Source organism: Thrips palmi, unplaced genomic scaffold (assembly GCF_012932325.1).
Source record: "Thrips palmi isolate BJ-2018 unplaced genomic scaffold, TpBJ-2018v1 HiC_scaffold_12, whole genome shotgun sequence".
NCBI classification, from domain to species: Eukaryota; Metazoa; Arthropoda; class Insecta; order Thysanoptera; family Thripidae; genus Thrips; species Thrips palmi.
In genome coordinates this window covers 2690373-2710075 of record NW_023144623.1, presented here as the reverse complement: position 1 = coordinate 2710075, position 19703 = coordinate 2690373, and the positions used below count along the sequence as shown (strand labels likewise).

The window sequence follows — 19703 nt, the reverse complement described above, 5'->3', positions numbered from 1 at the left end:
CGTGGCGCGTGGAGGGCCACCGCGTGGCGAGGCTCAGGGCCGGCCCGTGCCCGCGCCCCGAGTGCGCGCGCCTGTTCGGCCCGCACGCGTGCGAACACCTGTACCGGTGCGGGTGCCCCGACGCCCGCAACCCCTGCCGACACGTGCTGCGCGTGGCGGCCATGGAGTGCGAGGCTCGGCTCCGGCTGGACAGCGAGAGGGGAGGTCACCAGGTAAGCAAGTGATTTTCTTAACTCCACTCTCATCCCACACTCTGAAAAAGTTTGCAAACACTCTCACACCTATATATACATTTTTTCTCTCTTGCTCATGACGTTTTTTGAGCAAACATAAAATGTTCTATTTTCTCTTGAACTATATTCACAATTTTGATCGTTGTAAATATAAAATTGTCAATAGATTATGTGGAAATTGAAAAGTTCATTGCAAATGACAAAACGTCAGGTTTAATGGACTAAATACATTATTAAATGAACAAAATAGCGCATACTTTAAGAGAAAAAAGTTTTGCACAAAATACTTTATGGCAAGAGATTAAAAGTCAATACTAGACTGAGAGTGAAGCAAACGATCTTTTCAGCAAGTAAGTCCCCATGCTATAATTTACAAGCTCAAAACCTTACGAAGTATTTTGAGCACACATGGTACAAACTAATGGACTTTGTTTTACAAGGAAATTGTTCGTAAATGAAGAAGTATTTTAATTGTAAGCTTATGAATGCTCAATGTTTTTTCGTCTTCAGCTGCTTTTTTTTGTAAGGCCTAAATTAGTTAGTAAGGTTTTCAGAGTGGAAGCTTGACGCTCCAAGCCATGCTCTAAGCTTTTCAATTTAACGTCATGTGGTCATTTTGTGGGAGTCCTGTACGTCGCGGCTGACTGCACTCACAGAAGTCTGATGCATTTGCTTCTTACGTAACAACCAAAAAAATAAAAGCTTTGTAAAATTGCTTCGGGATTTTGCTCCACAAAGCGTTTCTTCGCGGTGTTTACAATTGCTTCGTCTTCTTCGTTTTTCAAAGCGATTTTCGGAGAGTTTTTGCTGTTTCTTGCCATCCTCCGCTAAAGCCATTGTCTGCACACAGGTTCCGGCCGAAGCGCAAGCCGAGTCCCCCGAAGTGAAAACCGCCGTGGCTTTTGCATCGCCGAAGCCTGCGGCGCCTTCCACGGACGTTACGGAGGCGGCTGTTGTGCCGGAGGTGCCTTCCCCCGACGCGAAAGGAGTCATGGCGCCTTCCCCCGACGTGAAGGAAGCCACCGTGCCTGCGGCGCCCTCTCCGGACGTGAAAGAAGTAGCCACCGTGCCTGAGGCGCCTTCCCCCGAGGTGACAGTCGTGGCCGTCATCCGAGCAGCACCACCCGTCCTTGCTGCGGGTCTGGGGGCGCCACCGACCCGGAAGCGGAATGCCCTGGCGGCGGCGTTCGGCCAAGGACCGGCCGGGAACACGCGCCGGCAGAGAGCAGCGCAGCGGGCCAAGCTTGCTGCAAGCAACACGGAGGAGGGCTCGTGAGAAAACGGCCTTCAACTTTCATCGCAACCTGCCATCCTGATGCACCATCATGCGTGGCGGTCGCATTGCACTGTTAACACAAGTTTAACGTATGGGTTACGATGAGACCTACTCTCGCATTGTCATGTTTAAGTTCAACATGAGACTAATTAATGTATCCCGATAATGACGACATTTGAGAAAATTTTAGAACACTGCTGTTTGAATTAGCAGATCCCAATTAGTTTTTTTTCCAACATCATTGTAAATTGCAGTTTTTGAGAACGTTCATACAACGTATTTGCCAAACCTGTGAACTTATTTGATTTTGTTTTTCTTTAGAACATCACTGTAAGGTTCAGCTTTAAAAAACGTATTAAAGTTACGTCTTTGTAAGGCCCGTGAACAATTTAGAGTTAATTCATTGTAATTATCGTGAAAAATTGTAAAATTATTGTTTAGTTTCCTGAAATATATTTCCGGTTTCAAGTATCACATCAAAGTTTTTGAATGCATCCCTTGCAGGACGTTAACTGTTCGAAATCTATGGGTGAATTAAGTACGCACACTCTCAGGACGTTACTGACCTTCTTTTTCTCATTACTTACGTATCGTATGAGCAACAATAATACTTCGTATTTTCTGAGAAAGTATGACTGATTTCCTTTTAAAAATTATGTTCAAAGTCAAATTGTCAGTTTATTATTCGATATTTCGTAAATAGTTATTTAGAGAAGGAAAAGTACATATTATGGTTGCACAAGTTACTTGCATAAGTACTGACAAAACGAGCAAAAAGTCAGTGAAGTGCTGAGAATGCACCTCTCCATGACCCCCTCCGATCCCCCTGATATTTTGGGGACTTGAAAGACACAAGGGAAAGGGGAAAGTCAGTCTTAAAGATACTGGGTAAACTTAGTGGCTGAGCTGTGGAATATTTACGTTTGTCTTTCAAATTTGGCGCTTAAGGGGGGACCCTGGTGAAACTTTCAAGTAGGCTTTAAAATAATCCCAGAAAGTTGAAACTTTGCTTGATTATAAAGTTCATTATGGTGAGTTCATAAAACAAAATTCAATCCAAAATGTTGAACGGTCTCTGAGAAAATGGCTTTTTAGTGTTTTTTAGAGCGTTGGGGAAAAATCTTCCTGCGTCTTTCACTGGAACGGAAAGTCTAAAAATTTTTTTTGGGTTATCCTTAAGATGTATAGAAGAGATTTTAGTGACGGAATTTTCAATTTCATCTTCTGTCCTGAGATATCAATTTTCAAATTTAAACTTTTAAAAAAAAGTAAATTTTTTTGCCTTTTTTGAAACTTTTAGGTGTGTTTTAAAAAAAGTAGGGCTGATATCAAGATTCCGTCACTAAAATTTGTCGATAAGTCATCAATGAATAGAGTCCATGCAAGACGACTCATGTAGGTGTCAACCAGGAAGCAGGAAGTCTTTCTACGACAAAATTTTTTGTCGACTGAGCAAAGCTGTGAAGTTGAGCGTATAAGCCAACGACAACTGATCTCAATGTTATTTCTTTCCAAATGATGAAGGAACTACCCACATAGTTTAAAGGTGTTCAATCTGTTGAATCTGAAACCTTCTATGCACATTTTTATCTATGAACTTTGAAAATACTATTTTTGGCAATTTTGGTCATTTTTTCACCAGGGTCCCCCCTTAAGGGGGGACATCACTCCAAAAACAGTGCTTTTGTAAAAACGTTATAAAAACGAAACGGAAAGAGAAAAATTGTTCATATTTTAACTGATAAAGTATAAAACAACACAAAGTCAATCCGCCAGGGCAGTACAGCGCTTTCGTTGAAAATGCATTTTTGAGGTGGTTAGGTTAGACCATTTCGCACTGTTGCAGCGCTGGACGCCAAACGGTTTGACCTAGAACATTGAAATTGGGGACAGCCTTCCTGAGATGTCTGGCTGTGGTGGGTACCTCAATCACATTTCAAAAATCATTTTAAGTTGTATTTGTAACATACCAAAAAAAATTGTTAAATTTTTTTGGTCAAAATTGTTCAATTTTAAACGTTAAAAAAATAATGAAAATTGACCAATGCAAATTATTTTTCTACCCACCATAGCGGCATGTCGTAGGAGCTTCCATGCTAAATCTCCCCGCTGTAGCTCAAAAAATGCGCCCGAGAGGCCTGCAACCGTTTGCAATTTCATGTTCCGAGAAAAAAGCGATCAAAGTTGGGGGAAAATGGTTTTTCCCCTGTGCATGTTTGCGGGCCCACAACCTCCTAGAACTGCAAGTTTTTGAATTCCGGCATGCGATTTTCACCATTCGACGCAGAAAGGAATGGTCTATAATATAAACTAATAAAAAAAAGTTGTAATTTTTGATCATTTTGGAATGATGTCCCCCCTTAAGGACACTTTCCTTCCCAAAATGGCTCAAATTCGGTTGTTTTATAAAACTGACCAATGAACAAGAATTTGACTTCAGCTGACTCCAGTCTAAAAAAAAACTCTTCGTATGAAGTCTGGTGAACTCGTGTAAATTGTCAGAATGTCAGAAACATGTCTGAAATCCCGATCAAAATTCGCACACCTCTGAAAGCTGAAGTTCCGAAAACTTGACCTAAAATGGATGGCCTGGTTTCTACAGAATGTCAGAATGAGTTTTCAGCGTTCAGAGGTGCGCGAAATTCGATCAGGTTTTCAGACAGATTTCTGACGTTCTGAAAAGATTTACATGAGTGGGGTTTCGGGACTAAGAGAACAATTTTTTCCTGCCCACGTGGTGTTATCGTTCCGTCAAAAGGGGAAGAAACCGCGCAGACTACACTGGTAAAACTAAAGCGTACACTGTGGCAAAAAGGTACGGAAAATTCTGTTAATTTTTTTTGCCAGGATTCTCCGTAGCCCTCTTATCAATATTCTCCGTAGGATCTTACAGTATTCTCCGTAGGGCCGCACAGTATTCTCTGTAAGTCCGCACAGTCTTCTCCGTAGGACCTGGAAGACTTATAGTCCTACGGAGATCACTGTAAGGTCCTACGGAGAATACTGTGCGGTCCTACGGAAAATACTGTAAGAGCCTACGGAGAATATTGATAAGTGGGCTACGGAGAATTACCACAAGCTGTTTACAGAATTTTCCGTAGCTTTTTGCCACAGTGTAGTGTTATCCTCTTTTTTCAAGCGTAGTTAGTTTACGCTTGAAATCAAGCGTATCAGGCTCATCCACCAATAATCTCCCTATCTTAATGCATGGGGAAATTTCTAGTCTATGCTTCATTTCAAGCGTAACGTCTTCAAGCGTAACATTATGCTTGACTCAAGCATATAGTTACGCTTTAGTTTTACCAGTGTATTAGGACCGGCTGTTTTGAAGCTGTGGATTATATAGTCAAGAAGTGGCGTGTAAAAGGGTGAAAATAAGTCAGAAGCTTACATTTGGTTACTATTACACCTTGGGATGTGCCCTAATACCGACGTTAAAACCCTCAATAGCCAGCGAGCCGTATGAAACAAAACTTGAAATCCCAGAACGGTGCCTATTTTTCAAGTATGCGGGGTCAGGGGTGGTGGTGACCACCATTCTACACAGAATTGCTTGAATTCAGAGATAAGTTATTGTGGGGAGTCGTTGGTCGGGGTTACCATCAATTAGCCCTATCCTACACTCTCACTCCAGGAACGTGACATCACGTTGAAACGAACGTGACAAAATGTCACGAACGTGACAAAATGTCACGTTCGTTTGAGCATTGTGTCACATTCGTTTGGGTGTGAATTGGGCAAAAATCAGCTTGTTCACATTCAAACGAACGTGACACAATGTTCAAACGAACGTGACACTTTGTCACGTTCGTTCCAACGTGATGTCACGTTCCTGGAATGAGAGTGTATGCACGCTTTATTACGTAGTAGCAAAATTAAAACGGTAAACCGCGTTTTCCTCAGGGCTTGAGTTTTCTGGTCTCAAGTTAGGTGGTCTCTAGGGAAACGTCTGAAACGGACTACGAGAAGAAACGTTGAGAACTTAAGAGTGTATTGGGTATACACATGGAGCGAGTACACACTTAACTTGGTAGTGTCTGCGCCAAGGCTGGATTTGCCGGCACGAGCGAGCACTGAGCAGCCGCGAGAGTCCCGTGTTTATCTCACGCTCACGATAAGTGTCAAACAGCTTTGAGCACGTAATATGCTGTGCCCGATGAGCTCTAATTTATTTTCTGTAATGTAAAAAGCCTAAGAAGTATTTGCTTCGTAATACGAAGAATAGGGTATTTCTACGAATCGTGCACACTGAATGTTATGTACAATTTTGTACGAGACGTCATAGTTTTTGGTGCACACGAATTTTTCGTACAATTTTCGTACGAAAAACTGCACATTTTCCGCCATTTTTGTACAATTGTACAAGCTATTGTACAAATTTGTACGAAAAGTTCGTGTGTTCAAAAAACTGTGATGTCTCATAGAAAATTCGTACAAAAACATTTAGTGTGTGAAACGGAAGGAAGAAGTACACCAGTAAGTGCACAACTTCTGTCCCCTCGCCTGAGGAGGGGTAAAGACGGCTGCCCCTGAACCCCCTCCTCAGGCGAGGGGACTGAAAGTTGTACACTTCCTGGTGTACTTCTTCCTTCCGTTTCAAGATTCGCGAAAATACCCTATTCCTGCTTATTGAGAAGGAAGAGCTTTGTAGACATTTCCGAGTGCGGAGGACTTTAGGGCCACAAGGCAGGGTGACGTGCAGTGCTCCCACACCTCGAAAACAGAGACACCACTGAACCTCTGTTGTTACGCTACCGCCTCTGGCTCGCGAGCTTGGCCCTTATCACATCTTGCGTAACGCGACTTTGCCTTCTGATTCAAAGGAGACCGTAGATCCTGGGACTTATTTGAGTGGATTTATTTCAGTTAAGTCTCGCCTGGCCAGTCAAACGCAAGGTAATCCATGAGTTATCTCGAGGGAATTTCGGAAGGTGTACATATTCAAAACTTAACACGCGAGCGGTTGTTTTAACAGTGCGGTAGTTTTATAAGCCTGCTCCACAGAACACTTGAGCAGGGCTTCTTACTTCCAATCAGTTTGCGACCTTTCCATTTCGTTAATCTCTGCCTGTTGCTCTACACTGCTCACTGTACAGCGTACACTGTACGCTCTACGGAACATGACGGCCGAGCATGCACCTGCTAGAGCTTAAATGCCATGCACACGCTGACTGCAGCATACATCTAGTGCAAAAAGGGTAGGGAGTTGTCTGAATCAGAAAGCGGGCACATGGCATACACTAGTAAGTGCACGCTTGACAGGCATGCGCTAGCTAGAGCGTGCTTGCAGGCATGCTCCAGGTGGTGCATACTATGTTAAGCTTTTCGATTTGCAAAGTGGTTGTCTTTGTCGTAAACGATTTCTCGCTCCCGCATCACTGATCCAAATATCTTTTAGCTTCCGTTCAACACTTTGCCTTTTCAGAACTGCTCAGGACTATCTCAAATTTTGAACTTCAGGATTGAACAAAGTGAAGCCCGGCTATTCAGGTACATATTCTGAACTTATTACCACTTCGTCACAGTTTGAGGTGTCCGACCTTACGCATTGTCCCTGTTACGCTACGCACTCTGAACCTGAGTCAAGTAGATTCTTCATAGGACAAGTATTTTGAGCATACGTATTAAACTTTTACAGAACATAGTTCGCAATTTACAAACTAAACTAGATAGGGTACTTTCGTAGATCCCTGAACGGGAAGCACATAGACGCCATGTTGGCGGAAGTAGATCCAAACTTGACATGGGAAAGAGACGTTCGTCAAACGTATCGGCCACACTTGAACATAAACAGTTGTTTGATACTTGTTTGCAGTGCATATGTGTTTCCCAGCAATATTTGTACAGCTCGGCTATAGTTTTGGATCCGAAGAGAGGTTTGTTTCCGGCCAATTTGGCGTCTGCTGGTCTGCTTGCTTCCGGTTCAGGATTCTACGAAAGTACCCTATTGTACTGTGTGCTTACAACACTTCGCAAGGTTTTAAACGTGCGAAAATGCTGTTACGGCCATATGGCCGGATTCCAAATATTCCAGGACTTCCCCGAGGAGGTGTGCACCCTCAACCTGTGACCCGCTTATAACGCTTGGCAAACAGCCTGCGAAGCATCTGCTTTCGTATGAATAATTTCCTCCTAGATTTCTTCCTAGTTATTACAATCTACTTTTCTTCCTATCACTTTGTAGGCTTTTTCTGTGCTGGATTACATCTAGAAATAAATGGAAATTTCGCTAGAAACGGACCAAAAGTTCATTAATATTCGGACAACTCTAGCTATTCGCCACGATTAAGACCGTTATGCATGCCTTTACGGACAATGGCCCGACATTGGCTCGAGTGCTCCCGCCTTCGGACATTCCTATGGATGTTGAAAGTTCCGAAGGAAATGTAGTTGCGTGTAACACTGTTAAAATGAAGTTCGGAAATATCGGGAAGTACGAAGCGAAGTTTTGACGGGATTTGCCGAACACCTGAAATGATTTTGTACAAATCTGCAAGGGGAAATCACTGTGATCACTTTCAAAAATTCCGTTCTTTGGTACGGAAATGGTTCAGTAAAATATAGTACGGAGGTACGGAGAAAAGTACGGAACGTTCCGTACTTGCTCCAAATGAACCCATGTAAATGGGTACGGGAAAAAAAGGACGGACGTTCTGTAGTTGGCAAGTACGGACGGTCTAGGCAAATTATCGGCCAGACATGTTCCGTACTTCTTTCTCACAGTAGAACTTTCGGCGTACAAATCCAAAGTATTTCAGTCGAAATTCTATGAAATTCAGTCACATTTTGATGAATTTCATTCGCAATTCGATTAATTTCAGTCAAACTTCGATGAACTTTGGTCGTATTATAGCGATTTTCAGTGAATTTTACGTGTTTGATGAATTTTGGTGTACTAAATTGGCTGGAGTTACTTCCCCTTTCAATCCCACCCGAGTTACGGGCTTCGCTATCGTTGAGTCAAGAAGTTATGCACAGGGATGACCCCACTTTAAATTGAATTTTAGTTGGGGTCATCCTTATACATATTGTTTCTATCTCTAGTCTCTAGCGAGATACAGAATTAACGTTAATGGCAAAAGTGTAATGTTTGCACGCCCTGCTCGCAGACCATGGAGTGCCAGGTGTGCCTGGAGCAATTCAACTTGGTGGAGCGTCGGCCGAAGGTCCTTCCATGTGGGCACTCGTATTGCTTGAAGTGTCTCCAGCAACTTCCGACCAAAGAGTGTCCCCTGCACAAAAAGGTACGTAGTTGTGTCGGTTTGTCGTGTCGATTCGGCCTGAGAGGAGGAGTTCTCTTTATCATACTCAGTCCACCCGTAACATTAACGCGTTCAACTTTTGCTGAGACCCGAAACGGTAACGCGTGAACGTTCAGGGCCTCTCGGTTAACGCGTAACTTAACGCGTTACGTTTGAGATCTAACGTTAACAACCCTGCACGTGAGTGCAAGGGCTTAAGCGCCCCTGCATCGAAACAGGAAATATAAAAGTGCAACATTCATGTTCCAAAAGACATTCATGTTATGAGTCTTAATGTTTTTCCCCTGTCCAGGAATTCCTCGCCGCCCCAGAAGAGTTGGTGGACAACTTCTCGCTGCTTGACACTCCCAACAGGTGAGCTTGTGGTGCGGCGACTCTCACACTAAGTCGCGTCAGACAAAATCCCTAATTCTTGTCTTGCATAAGAATTTTTTATTTTTATTTTAAGACAAAGCACTAGTTACCGCATTCATGTCATGATTTAAAGCCATCAATTCACTTTTGAAGATGATAGCGCGATTTCAAACTATTGTAGCACTTTCTAGTAAAAGTTCTGTTTTAAATTATGTCGCGAAAATCAGAATGTTAATTAAAAGAGATTTGTTCGAAAACAATACCAGAAGAATCCAATTAAGAGATTCTAACCGCCACGGCCAAAACGGTTCCTGGTAGAGACGATCGGCCACTGGGCCTGTTCCAGGCGGGCCAACAAAGGCATGCCGCGGCCATGACCCGTTCATTTTGCACTATTGGGATAAATTTATACACTCCTGGCACCGCGACGAGACGAAGAGAGCGGTTAAAACAAGTTCAATTTGATAAATTTGAAAGCTCAGAAGTTCACCCGTTGCTGTGCATGCTGAGTGACACCTGTCACGCTGTGCACTTTGACGTGCTTGCAAGCACTCACCAGGATGAGCGAGCTTTGTGGTTTACTCCCAGGTGGAGGATGCCATGCACTGTGAGAAAAAAGTACGGAAAAAGTACGGAACATGTCTGGTCAATTAATTTGCCTGGACCGTCCGTACTTGCCAACTACGGAACGTTCCGTACTTTTTTTCCGTACCATTTACATGGGTTTATATGGAGCACGTACGGAACGTTCCGTATTTTTCTGTACCACTTCCGTACAAAAGTACGGAATTTTTTACAGTGTGCACCATTTTGGTTTTCTATAGAAGTTGCGGAATCGTTCATTTGTTTCCAGGCCGCCACGCTTCTGGTGCATCTCGTGCAAGAAGGAGGCGTCGGACAAGTGCGTGGAGGACCACGCCGTGCGCAGCCTCAAGAAGAAGCGGGGCAACGAGGTGGAGCGGCCCCTGCAGGCGCTGCAGCAAGGCAAGGTGGGCCTGTCTAAGCTGGAAGCAACGCTGGCGTCTGCCCACCGCGACTTCGTTTTGCAGGAATGCTTGGAAGAGCTCCAGCGGGTAAAGGCTGATCTGGACACGGCCCGGGAGCGCGTGCAGGACGCGATGGAGGTGGACTCCGCTGGCTGGAAGCGGGCCAAGGAGGCTGCAGTGCCAGGAGGTAAGTTACTGAGGTCTCAAGATCGTAATTCGATCAAAACGTTTTTTGTTATGGCAGCACAGCACCTGTCGTGAGGTATTCTCCGTTACTCACACTGAGAAAACCTTACAAACTATTTTAGGCTTTACAAAGAAAGGCAGCTTGTTATTACAAAGTATGAGCAGACATAAGCTTACAAAGAAAATACTTCATAGTTTATGAACTATTTCTTCGTATGACGAAGTTGATTAGTTCGTAAGGTTTTGAGCGTGCAATAAGCTCGTCAATAGCCAGTTTCCTCATATTACTAATTTCTCCACTAAAAACTCACTAAATTTTTCGTACAATTGTTTCTACGTGGTCTCATTCAATTTTGTGCACGCGTGCACACAAAATCTATGTGTGTACTCAGCACACACTTCAAGGTGCGTGCTTACAAGCATGCACTTCTAGGTGTGTACTTGCCTAAGCACGCACCTAGAAGTGTGTACTTGAATGAGTACACACTTATAAGTGTGTGCTTAGTGAGTACACACTTGCGAGGTGCATGCGCGGCATAGGGAAAACGCATACACTTCTATGTGTGTACTCACTGAGTACACACTTAAAAGTTGTACTCATTCAAGTAAAACACTTCTAGGTGCGTGCTTAGGCAAGTACACTCCTAGAAGTGCATGCTTGTAAGCACGCACCTAGAAGTGTGTACTGAGTACACACATAAATTTTGTGTGTGCTTTTCGCTACAAACTTGTTAGAGGGAAAAGTTAATTTGGTTCAATTACTTATATTTCAAAGGATCCCTTGAAGACGATTCCTTTTAGAACCGGACCTCCTTTCGCACCGTTGGGCATTGAAGTCTCTATGCACGAACTTCAGGTGACCCTTGCAGTGAGTCCGTTCGTGTCCCGCAGGATTAGCCAGAGACGCTGCCCCTTTGGCGGCCGACCTGTCGGACCCGTCGGTCGAGTGCAGTGTCACGGTGCGCCGCGGCGGCGTCGAGGCGTGGCAGGGGGTCGTGAAGCCCGCGGACGAAGCGGCGGCCAGGCTCCTGCTGTGCCGACTGGCGTGCTCCGGGAAGCTGAAGCAAACTGCCCAGCAAGACGGTGAGTACCAGCAATGTCCGCTAATGGCCTCTTTTCTCTTCCTACACTCTTCAGCGCACTGGCAAAATTGAAGCGTTAGTTGGGTAAGCATTAAGTTACGGTTTGAAGACGTAACGCTGGAAATGAAGCATCGACAAGAAATTCCCACGATGTGCACGCATGTATATATACTCAGACCAGAAAACGAAGAGCCTTGAGTTCTCGCGGTTTATGGCATCTGCCGCCTTTGATAGCATTGCAGGTAGCCGTCGACCGCGAGAACCGAGGCTCTTCGTTTTCTGGTCAGAGTATAGGTAGGGGGAATCTGGTCGGATGTAGCCACTCTTCATTCAAGCTTAGCAGCTCCAGACAAAACAAACTTGGTCGGGGACCTCCTCAGACTTGGCTCGCTCCCTTTTTGGCCCGCCCTTCTATTCAAAAAATAGGGGGAGGGCCTATGCATTTGCCCTTGTGTCTGTGGTTGTTTTTTGTTGTTGTTGTTGGCGTCTGTGTACAAGGAAGGAGTTGAGCTAGAGTAACCAGATTTTGGGGGGTACTTCAGGAGTACCGCCCCAAAAAAATAATCCGGTGGTGCAAATCCCGTCCGGGTCGCACAAGGGCTGCTGCAGGTGCATCATGGTTTTTCATGAGCGGGAGGGGGGTTTCCGCCATTATTGGGGGCTAGCAGGGCACATAGGGGTATTTTTGGAATCGGGGCGACGAGACAAAATGAACGGACCTGGTCCCGACCCCATCGGCTGCTTTTACAAGTTGGCCAGATCAGGATCTTCAAAAAAGGGGGTCGACCGACTAAAAAAATTTATTGCAGATTTCGATTGGTCTCAGCAAGACCTTTTCAACGAGGGTTTGGAAAAGGGGGGCTAGGAGCCCGACTTCGTCTATTAGTCACATCAGGATCTTGAAAAAAAGGGGGTTTGACCGACTGAAAATTTTTTCTTAAGTTTTGGATAGGTCTTGGCAAGACCTCTTCAACGAGGGGTCGGAAGGGGGTCCAGGAGCCCACCTTCATGAGTTATGGGGAAAAAATGCGACGGACTCGTTTTGCGCTCCTGCTGTGCCCCTATTGCAAGGAGTTGCAGTAGCATGGCAAAAATGGGTATTTTCGGAATGAGGGCGAAGAGACAAATGAAATGGGGATATTCTAAGGACATTGGAGTAAAAAGTGTAAGGACTATTGCATATTGTGAATAGAAGGGGGGGCCTAAGTCACGATGGTACATCGATAACTTTGCTTTACCCGCTCACGGTGTGTGTGATGCGAGCGGGCCGAAGGCCCGGGCTTTCGACTGGCCAAGTTGGGTCTGATGCGGGGGCCGAAGGCCCGAGAAAAGGCCGCCGGCGGGCCCAAGCTGGGCCGGCCCCCTGTCGAACCGAGTTGCCGGCGCAGCAAAGCGGAGCTGGCAACTCGGTTCGACGGAAGGGCGGGCCCTAGCTTGTTAGGCACGAAGTAGCCTTATAGTATACCGGATTCAGCCGCCCGAGATTCAATTTGTGTGGCCCTTTATGCTTTCGGAAATTTTCTATACGATTTTAATGAGACTTTGCAGACTTGTAGAACTTTGAACGCTGATTATCATGCTGAAATCTGGGTTTAAAAAATTGGTGGCCAATTTTGAGAAAATTTTCTGTCAAAATCGCCGTTTCCATGGCAAAACTCGACTCGTCAAAGGAAAAAAAAAGGGGGTGGGGGGCAGGGGCGGACTGGCCCGGGCGGGCGGGTTTAGTATTCCCGCCCGGGGCCCCAGGCCCGGAAGGGCCGCGGGCCGCAAGCCGTGGGCCGTCGTGGGGCCCCCGGGGCCGCCGCGGGCCAAAGCAGGGGTGCAGGGGCGGGTCGGCCGTGGGGACGAGAAGGGCATGCCGCGGGCTGCCTGCGTCTCGGCCTGCGTGTCCTGAGAGTGATTCCGGTTCCGCACTGTGCACTATGACAGGCCATCGGTCTCTCCGAGTGGGCTTTCGCTCCTCAGAGGAATTAGTCAACAGCTCGGGCCACGGCCGTTAGCTTCAGCCTCACTTGGGAGGGTGTAAAGACAGCGGCACAGTGAAAAAACAGGCCGAGAAAGTGCGAGAAAAAAGACTTAGTTCTCAAACCACTGTTATAAATTTTAAAACGATGCAAAATGAAGTTTTTGAAGTTTTGGGGTTAAGGGAGTAAAGGTGGGCAGCCACCTCAGACAACACACGCTTTTTTTCGACTGTTAGAGTTTAATTCCAGCAATTATGAGTTTGGGCAGCCAACACTGAGAATGAAAGAGTCACCACCATCGCCCTTTCTTTGGGTAATGCACGCATCGTAGCCCTTGGGTGACGAGGCCACGGTGACCAAATTTTGGGCAGTCATAAAATCGTCCCCCAAAATTTGGGTAACGTCGTCGGCGACGCGCTGAGGCCCCCGACGACGCTCTTCCGGGGCCACCACGATGCCCCAATGTGGCGTTGAGGCCTCTGGTCAACGTGGTCCCCCGGGGGACGTCTATCGCGGACCTCACGGCGTCGTCGACGGCGTTCCCCAAAATTTTGGGCGACCAAACGCCTGTTACCAAATTTCGGGTGATGAATTTTTCGTCACTCAAAATTGAGCAACGAAGTTGCATCACCCATGTAAAGGGTGATGGTGGTGACCCATTCATTCTCAGTGAAGCTCTTATCGCATTTTTGTTTGGAATTCTCTAAAAAAAGAGACCTCTCCGACCTGCAGAACGGAGGAAATGTAGACAAGATCAAAAGACGACTTTTCATTCGAATAGTTTCAGTAGGCCTATGTTTTCGGAAAACTTTGAATATTGTAAAATTCTTTTAAAAACTTTCGTTTTGAGCCGTTGTCCGACCTGGAACTGATGATATAGTGCTAATGGATCGAAAAACGGCAAAACAATTTCAACAAATCAAAAATTCAACTTCCTAATTGAATTTAGTCGAAAAAAAAACATGCTGTACCGTTTTTGTTGTCTTTTTTTCTTTGAAGGCACATATCTTTCTTTTCCCCACCGTAAACAGGTCGGCCCGGAGAGGTCTCATTTTGTACAGAATACTCTAAACTGTGCCGAAAAGAGTTGGGCCGCCCAAATCCATATTTGAAGGAAATTAACTCGAACTAGTCCGAAAAAAAGGCCGTGTTTTTAACTTTGGTAAGGTTTAAGCTGCCCCCTTTACCTCACATTTCGTGAAACTTCATTTTTTTTCGTTACATCTGAGAAAAAGTAGTTTAAGCACAGAAAAATTTTTTTTTTTTTTTTTTGCATTTTCGGACCTCTATTTTACTGTGCTGAGCGAGGGTGGGTTAAAATGCAATATGTACCATTGTAGTGTGATCTCTCTCTTTATGCCCTTAAAATACATATTTTATAATGTATACCAAAATAAGGGGCACATCCAAACCACCTCTCAGCAGAACACTGCTTTGGCATGAAAACAGGGAAGACCGGCCGGGGGGGGGGGGGGGCGCTTTGGGTAGGGGGCCCTCCGATGAAATTTTCCCCCTCGGGCCGTTTGGGTCCCAGTCCGCCCCTGGTGGGGGGGGCCGAGCCGGGGCGGACCAAAAGCCGAGCTTCTTTTTTGGGGCTGTACAGCTTACTCCAAAAACTGAAATCAGCACGTTCGAAATGAAAAATTTCTTTGACTGCAGGTAGACAAGATGCAACAATAGAATTTGGGGTCGGTTCGAACGCAGTTTTTTGGGTAGAACTATCCAATAATACTTCTTGATTGGAGTGTTTTTGGACATGCGCAGTAGGTTTTCAACCTGTTAACAGTTTAACCAACTGTAGCATTTGAAACCCGTATTTATTATGCTCTCTTTCTTGTTTTTTCTTTGTTTCCTGCTTATAAAATTCTATAAATAATTTTCAATTTTTGGTGATGACTTTCTAAAAAATATTCACAGAAAAATTTGCAAACCAAAAATTCTTTTTTTTTGACATACAGTTTCTCAAAAATTCCTTTTTTTTTTGTCAATAAAACAATTTTGTTGTTGTTGTGATTCAGTTAGCACTAGGACCACTTCGCTCCACCTCGCGACTTGCAGTGCTCATGTTCCTCGAACAAGACTCACCCGCGTTTCGAAACCATCCCTCCCGAGTTTATGAAGTTTGTCAAACCAACCGTCGTGGTGTTGATACGTTGTAAGGGAGAACTATTACACAGAATTGAAGAAAACATGACTAGAGAACCATAGCCTTTTGAAACAAGCCAAACAATTCAACGTCAGCAACAATGGATGGGCAGTTTTAATGCGCGACTGCTGGTGCTTTCAGCTTCGCGATTTTCGCAAGGGCGCAGACGCCGAGAAACTAGTTGCCAACCCGTGAAAATTAATTTACTGCCTTCTTTCTGCCAAGAACATTTTAATAATGATGGACTTTAAAGATGTTCCATTGTCAGAACACTGTGGAATACACTAGCACTGGAATTTTTTGAATTTACCAGCATTTTGATTTCTATTTTGTCAAGTTTAAATTTTGACGGGTGGCACATCGACCACATTGGTACCACTGCCATTGGTAGTCCCCTGAGCTACAATCACAACACCACTTCTTTTCTTTCTCCACACTCTTACACAATAATCAAATTGACTTCGTGACTCCTAGGATTTCTTGAAATCGTTTTTTTTTTTTTTTTTTTTTTTTTTTGGTTCCTCTAGTAAGAACTGCTGAAACTCAAATAGGGTCGGATCCAACACCGATTGGCTTTTCGGTTAGGCTAATAATGGCTGTTTTTTGTGGGTTTGAGGCTCTTTGGGATTCCGAAACCTGCTGGCCAAGAAATCTACCAATGTTTTTTATTTGAAAGGAAAAAATGCGCCCTTTCGAATGCCGGGTCGCGCGAGGCTGTACTGCCCAGCGGCGACCCTTTGCTATGCAGGCCTTTTCTTGGTGCCATCATGAGTGTGGCAAACAGCCTCGGAACAACGAGCGAAACAAAGGGTCGAACCCTTATGACGCACCGGAACAGCACTCCGACAATGAGGCCCCCGGTGGGGTTCGGCTGTTTAACTTTTCCTTTGGTCGCCGCTGGCTCAGGGTACGACGTCGGGTTTGGAAACTACGGAAACTACTCAAAATTTTTTCATAATTGTTTGATAAATGTTTGCCCTTAAAACTGATTGTCTTGAAACTTCGGGACTTTTTCGTCGAAAAAATGTTTTTAAAAGGGCGCATTTTTTCCTATGGAAACCAAAAAAAAGAACACTTAGGTAGATTTTTTGGGTCAGCAGGTTCCGGGATCCCAAAAAGCCCCAAACCCTCAAAAACGGCTATTTTTAGGGATTTCCGACCTCTATCAAAGAGCCAACCGGTGTTGGATCCGGCCCTATTTCGACGATTCGTATTCACTAGAGGAACCAAAAAAACCGGGAGCGAGCCAGATCTGAGGGGGTCCTCGGCCAAGTGATTTTTGTTTGTCTGGCGCTGCTCAAACGGACCTACGTTTTGTTTTATGACCTTTGCAGCAGTGCTTTTGGTTGTTTATTTGTTGTGTTTTTTTCTGCAGTGGTACACTGGGAAGAGAGCACCAACACTGCGAACTTGAGCGGGGCGGACATGAAGTCCTTAATGGTGAAAGGCAGCAGAGTGGCGCGCGTCTGGAGACGGGGTCAGGAGTACAAGGACTACGAAGGCACACCTCCCGGGCCTGGAATTGTGGATGGTTTTTGCTGTAAGGAGGATGCGGTCAGTGTGACGTGGGACCGCACTGGCCAGGTCGGCTTGTATTGGATGAAGCCGTCGAGTTACGACCTCCGTCCCCTGCCACCGCTGTTGGTAAGCAAAGGAGGAGCATAACTCCGGACCCACGCCACTAAGAAAAGTGGCGAACGGCACGCCAACGGCTCTGTATTTTATTTTAAATGTAATATTCCAACATTGACATTCATAAATCTGATCAATAATTCTTGAGCAAATTTGTCTTTGTCCAAAACCTTCACTCTCAGCCTTCATTCTACTGACATTTTTTGTCTGTACTTTTCCTTAAAAAATCTGTTTATAACATATTGACATTTTGTATGTTAGCCGCACTAACAAATCCGTCACTAGGTATTTAAAAGAAGCACGGAGGTCCTGTGGGACTAATTTGTTAGTGCCTACATAGAGACTTTGTCAGTATTAAGAAAGAAACAGAGTCAGTAGTTAGTAATAAATGAAGTCAGTACAAACAAATAAAATCCTATGTACATGATCAATATTTGTCGCAGACATTACATATATTTTTATGGACCTGCAATACTTGTCGCTGACTGACAAGTGGCCCAACAAGCTATCTGTTTCAAAACAAATCTTGTCGCTAAAAAAATTAGCATTAAAAGTGTTGTTTAGTAACGACAAAATTTTTATCAGTGATTATTCTTGTAAATTTTTAGTTATTCGTAATTAGGAATTTGACCTTAAATCGTTATTAAATTTGGCATCAGACGATATGTGAAATTGTAACGATATGTTACGGTTTTCTGTATCAGTTACAGTTATTTCCATAAAGATTGCATTTTCACATGGAGATATATCACTGATTGTGAGTACTGCAACGAAAAGTACAGAATTTTAAATCAGAGGTAGAATTCTGAAGCACTGATTCGTAAATTCGTAACATTCTTGGCATAATTCAGAATTTGGAATCGTTGATACAGATTTTTGAATCCGGCTGACGCGCAGAATTTCGTATCAAAAGCGATACAAAATCCTATATTATCTCAAGAGCAAATTCACAATTTTGTGCAGTTTGTGCACAAAAAATTACAAAGTAATTGAGAGTGACGAAATTCCCATGATTTTGTAACTAAAATTCTTTCGAGAAACTAATATTGTTGCATATCTTAAGGGGGCACACCAGTGAAAATGTAGAGGTTTTGAAAACCGATCACTCTGAGAAAAGTAACCTATGTATTCGATTGATATTTTATTCGTGGCTCAAAATTATATCAAAGAAAAGAAAAATCAGTATGGGAGGGTGGGGGGCATGGCAAGACGGAGCGCCAGTGCCTTCATTTTTCTGCGACCTCGTCTCACTCCTGCCACGATTCCGCCTCTCTGGATTGAGCCTCGAGCACGGGATTTGAAAATTTCTCAACAGGTTACATGTGGCTATGGTCTGAACCACGGGCATGCAAAAAGAATGATTTTGAATTTGTTTTTTCAAAAGGCAAAAATAAAAAGAAATTTTTTAACCAATTTTTTCGCGCTTTCATGGCTGCAGCTCACGTCCTATTTATGGGATGGCCATTTCCGAGGTTCAGACCATAGACGCAAGTTTAACGAACATTTTGCCGCAAACCGCATTAATTTATCTCAATTTTTGCGCCCGTGAGAGTGGCACGAAGGTACAAAAAAGGTGTTTTGAGAAAAAGCCTCTTTAGTAGAAACATAGATTTGACGGTTTTTTTCGGATTATAAATGCGCTATTTGACGTATTTAAGTTCGTTTTGCGCTAAAATGACCCTCTTTTTAACTGCGTTTGGGTTGTTCAAGGGTTTTGTAATTAAACTTCAAGTGAAAAAGCTGAACGTTCACAATTGGTCCAAAATATCCGGGAAATAATACCTTTTTAACAACTTCAAAAATGTGCACAAGCCAAAGTAATTGGAATTTTGGGGTGGGGTTTGCGGCAATTCGACTCGGGAATGAATAGCAGAAAAATAAGAAAAAAAAAAAAAAGGCAAAAATTTGACGATTTTCACTGGTGTGCCCCCTTAAATGTATTTGTGGCAGCGAATTTTCGTTAACTAATATCTCTTACTATCTCTTTCTCAGGAAGCGAATGTCGGAGCCGCGCTGAAGGCCCTTTGCGTCGATTCCATCAGTGCATGCGCTGACATGAAACCCAGATGGAAGTTACTGGCTGACACCAGCTTTGGCGAGGTAACTTAGATGTAGTATATAAGTGTATCGCCCCCCAACAAACTCAAGTGTGCTTCGGCTACAAGTAAACTTGTACGTAACATTTCCCAAGAGCCAGTCTGGCACAGGGGCGGACTGGGACCCAAACGGCCCGAGCGGGAAATTCATCGGACGGCCCCTACCCACAAGCGCCCCCCCCCCTCCCCGGCCGGTCTTCCCCATGTTTTCATGCCAAAGCAGTGTTCTGCTGAGAGGTGGTTTGGATGTGCCCCTTATTTTGGTATACATTATATAAATATGTATTTTAAGGGCATAAAGAGAGAGATCACACATTACAATGGTACATATTGCATATTAACCCACCCTCGCTCAGCACAGTATAATAGAGGTCCGAAAATGCAAAAAAAAAAAAAGAATTTTCTGTGCTTAAACTACTTTTTCTCAGATGTAACGATAAAAAATGAAGTTTCACGAAATGTGAGGTAAAGGGGGCAGCTTAAACC

At 44.3% G+C, this 19703-nt stretch overlaps 2 protein-coding genes across 2 annotated transcripts; both read left to right on the top strand.

Moving 5' to 3' along the window:
* The first annotated feature begins 59 nt into the window (after positions 1–59).
* On the top strand, positions 60–1985 carry LOC117640349 (mediator of RNA polymerase II transcription subunit 15-like). Its single transcript, XM_034376803.1, has 2 exons — positions 60–212; positions 1084–1985. Exons 1-2 carry the CDS (start codon positions 162–164, stop codon positions 1507–1509), a joined length of 477 nt encoding a protein of 158 aa, XP_034232694.1. The 5' UTR covers positions 60–161; the 3' UTR covers positions 1510–1985.
* Positions 1986–7065: 5080 nt separating this feature from the next.
* LOC117640440 lies at positions 7066–19230 on the top strand. The gene is made up of 8 exons (XM_034376943.1): positions 7066–7115; positions 7544–7558; positions 8619–8753; positions 9064–9125; positions 9979–10298; positions 11189–11380; positions 16865–17133; positions 19114–19230. The coding sequence occupies exons 3-8, from the start codon at positions 8622–8624 to the stop codon at positions 19228–19230; spliced, it is 1092 nt and encodes a 363-aa protein (XP_034232834.1). The 5' UTR covers positions 7066–7115; positions 7544–7558; positions 8619–8621.
* The last annotated feature ends 473 nt before the right edge of the window (positions 19231–19703 follow it).

Excerpts from the sequence above, each read along its gene's own strand:
- LOC117640349 (XM_034376803.1), top strand. The coding sequence starts at position 162 with ATGGAGTGCGAGGCTCGGCTCCGGCTGGACAGCGAGAGGGGAGGTCAC. Across the intron at positions 213-1,083 it reads GCGAGAGGGGAGGTCACCAG|GTTCCGGCCGAAGCGCAAGC; the intron begins GTAAGCAAGTGA and ends GTCTGCACACAG.
- LOC117640440 (XM_034376943.1), top strand. The coding sequence starts at position 8,622 with ATGGAGTGCCAGGTGTGCCTGGAGCAATTCAACTTGGTGGAGCGTCGG. Across the intron at positions 8,754-9,063 it reads AGTGTCCCCTGCACAAAAAG|GAATTCCTCGCCGCCCCAGA; the intron begins GTACGTAGTTGT and ends TCCCCTGTCCAG. Across the intron at positions 17,134-19,113 it reads GTCCCCTGCCACCGCTGTTG|GAAGCGAATGTCGGAGCCGC; the intron begins GTAAGCAAAGGA and ends TCTCTTTCTCAG.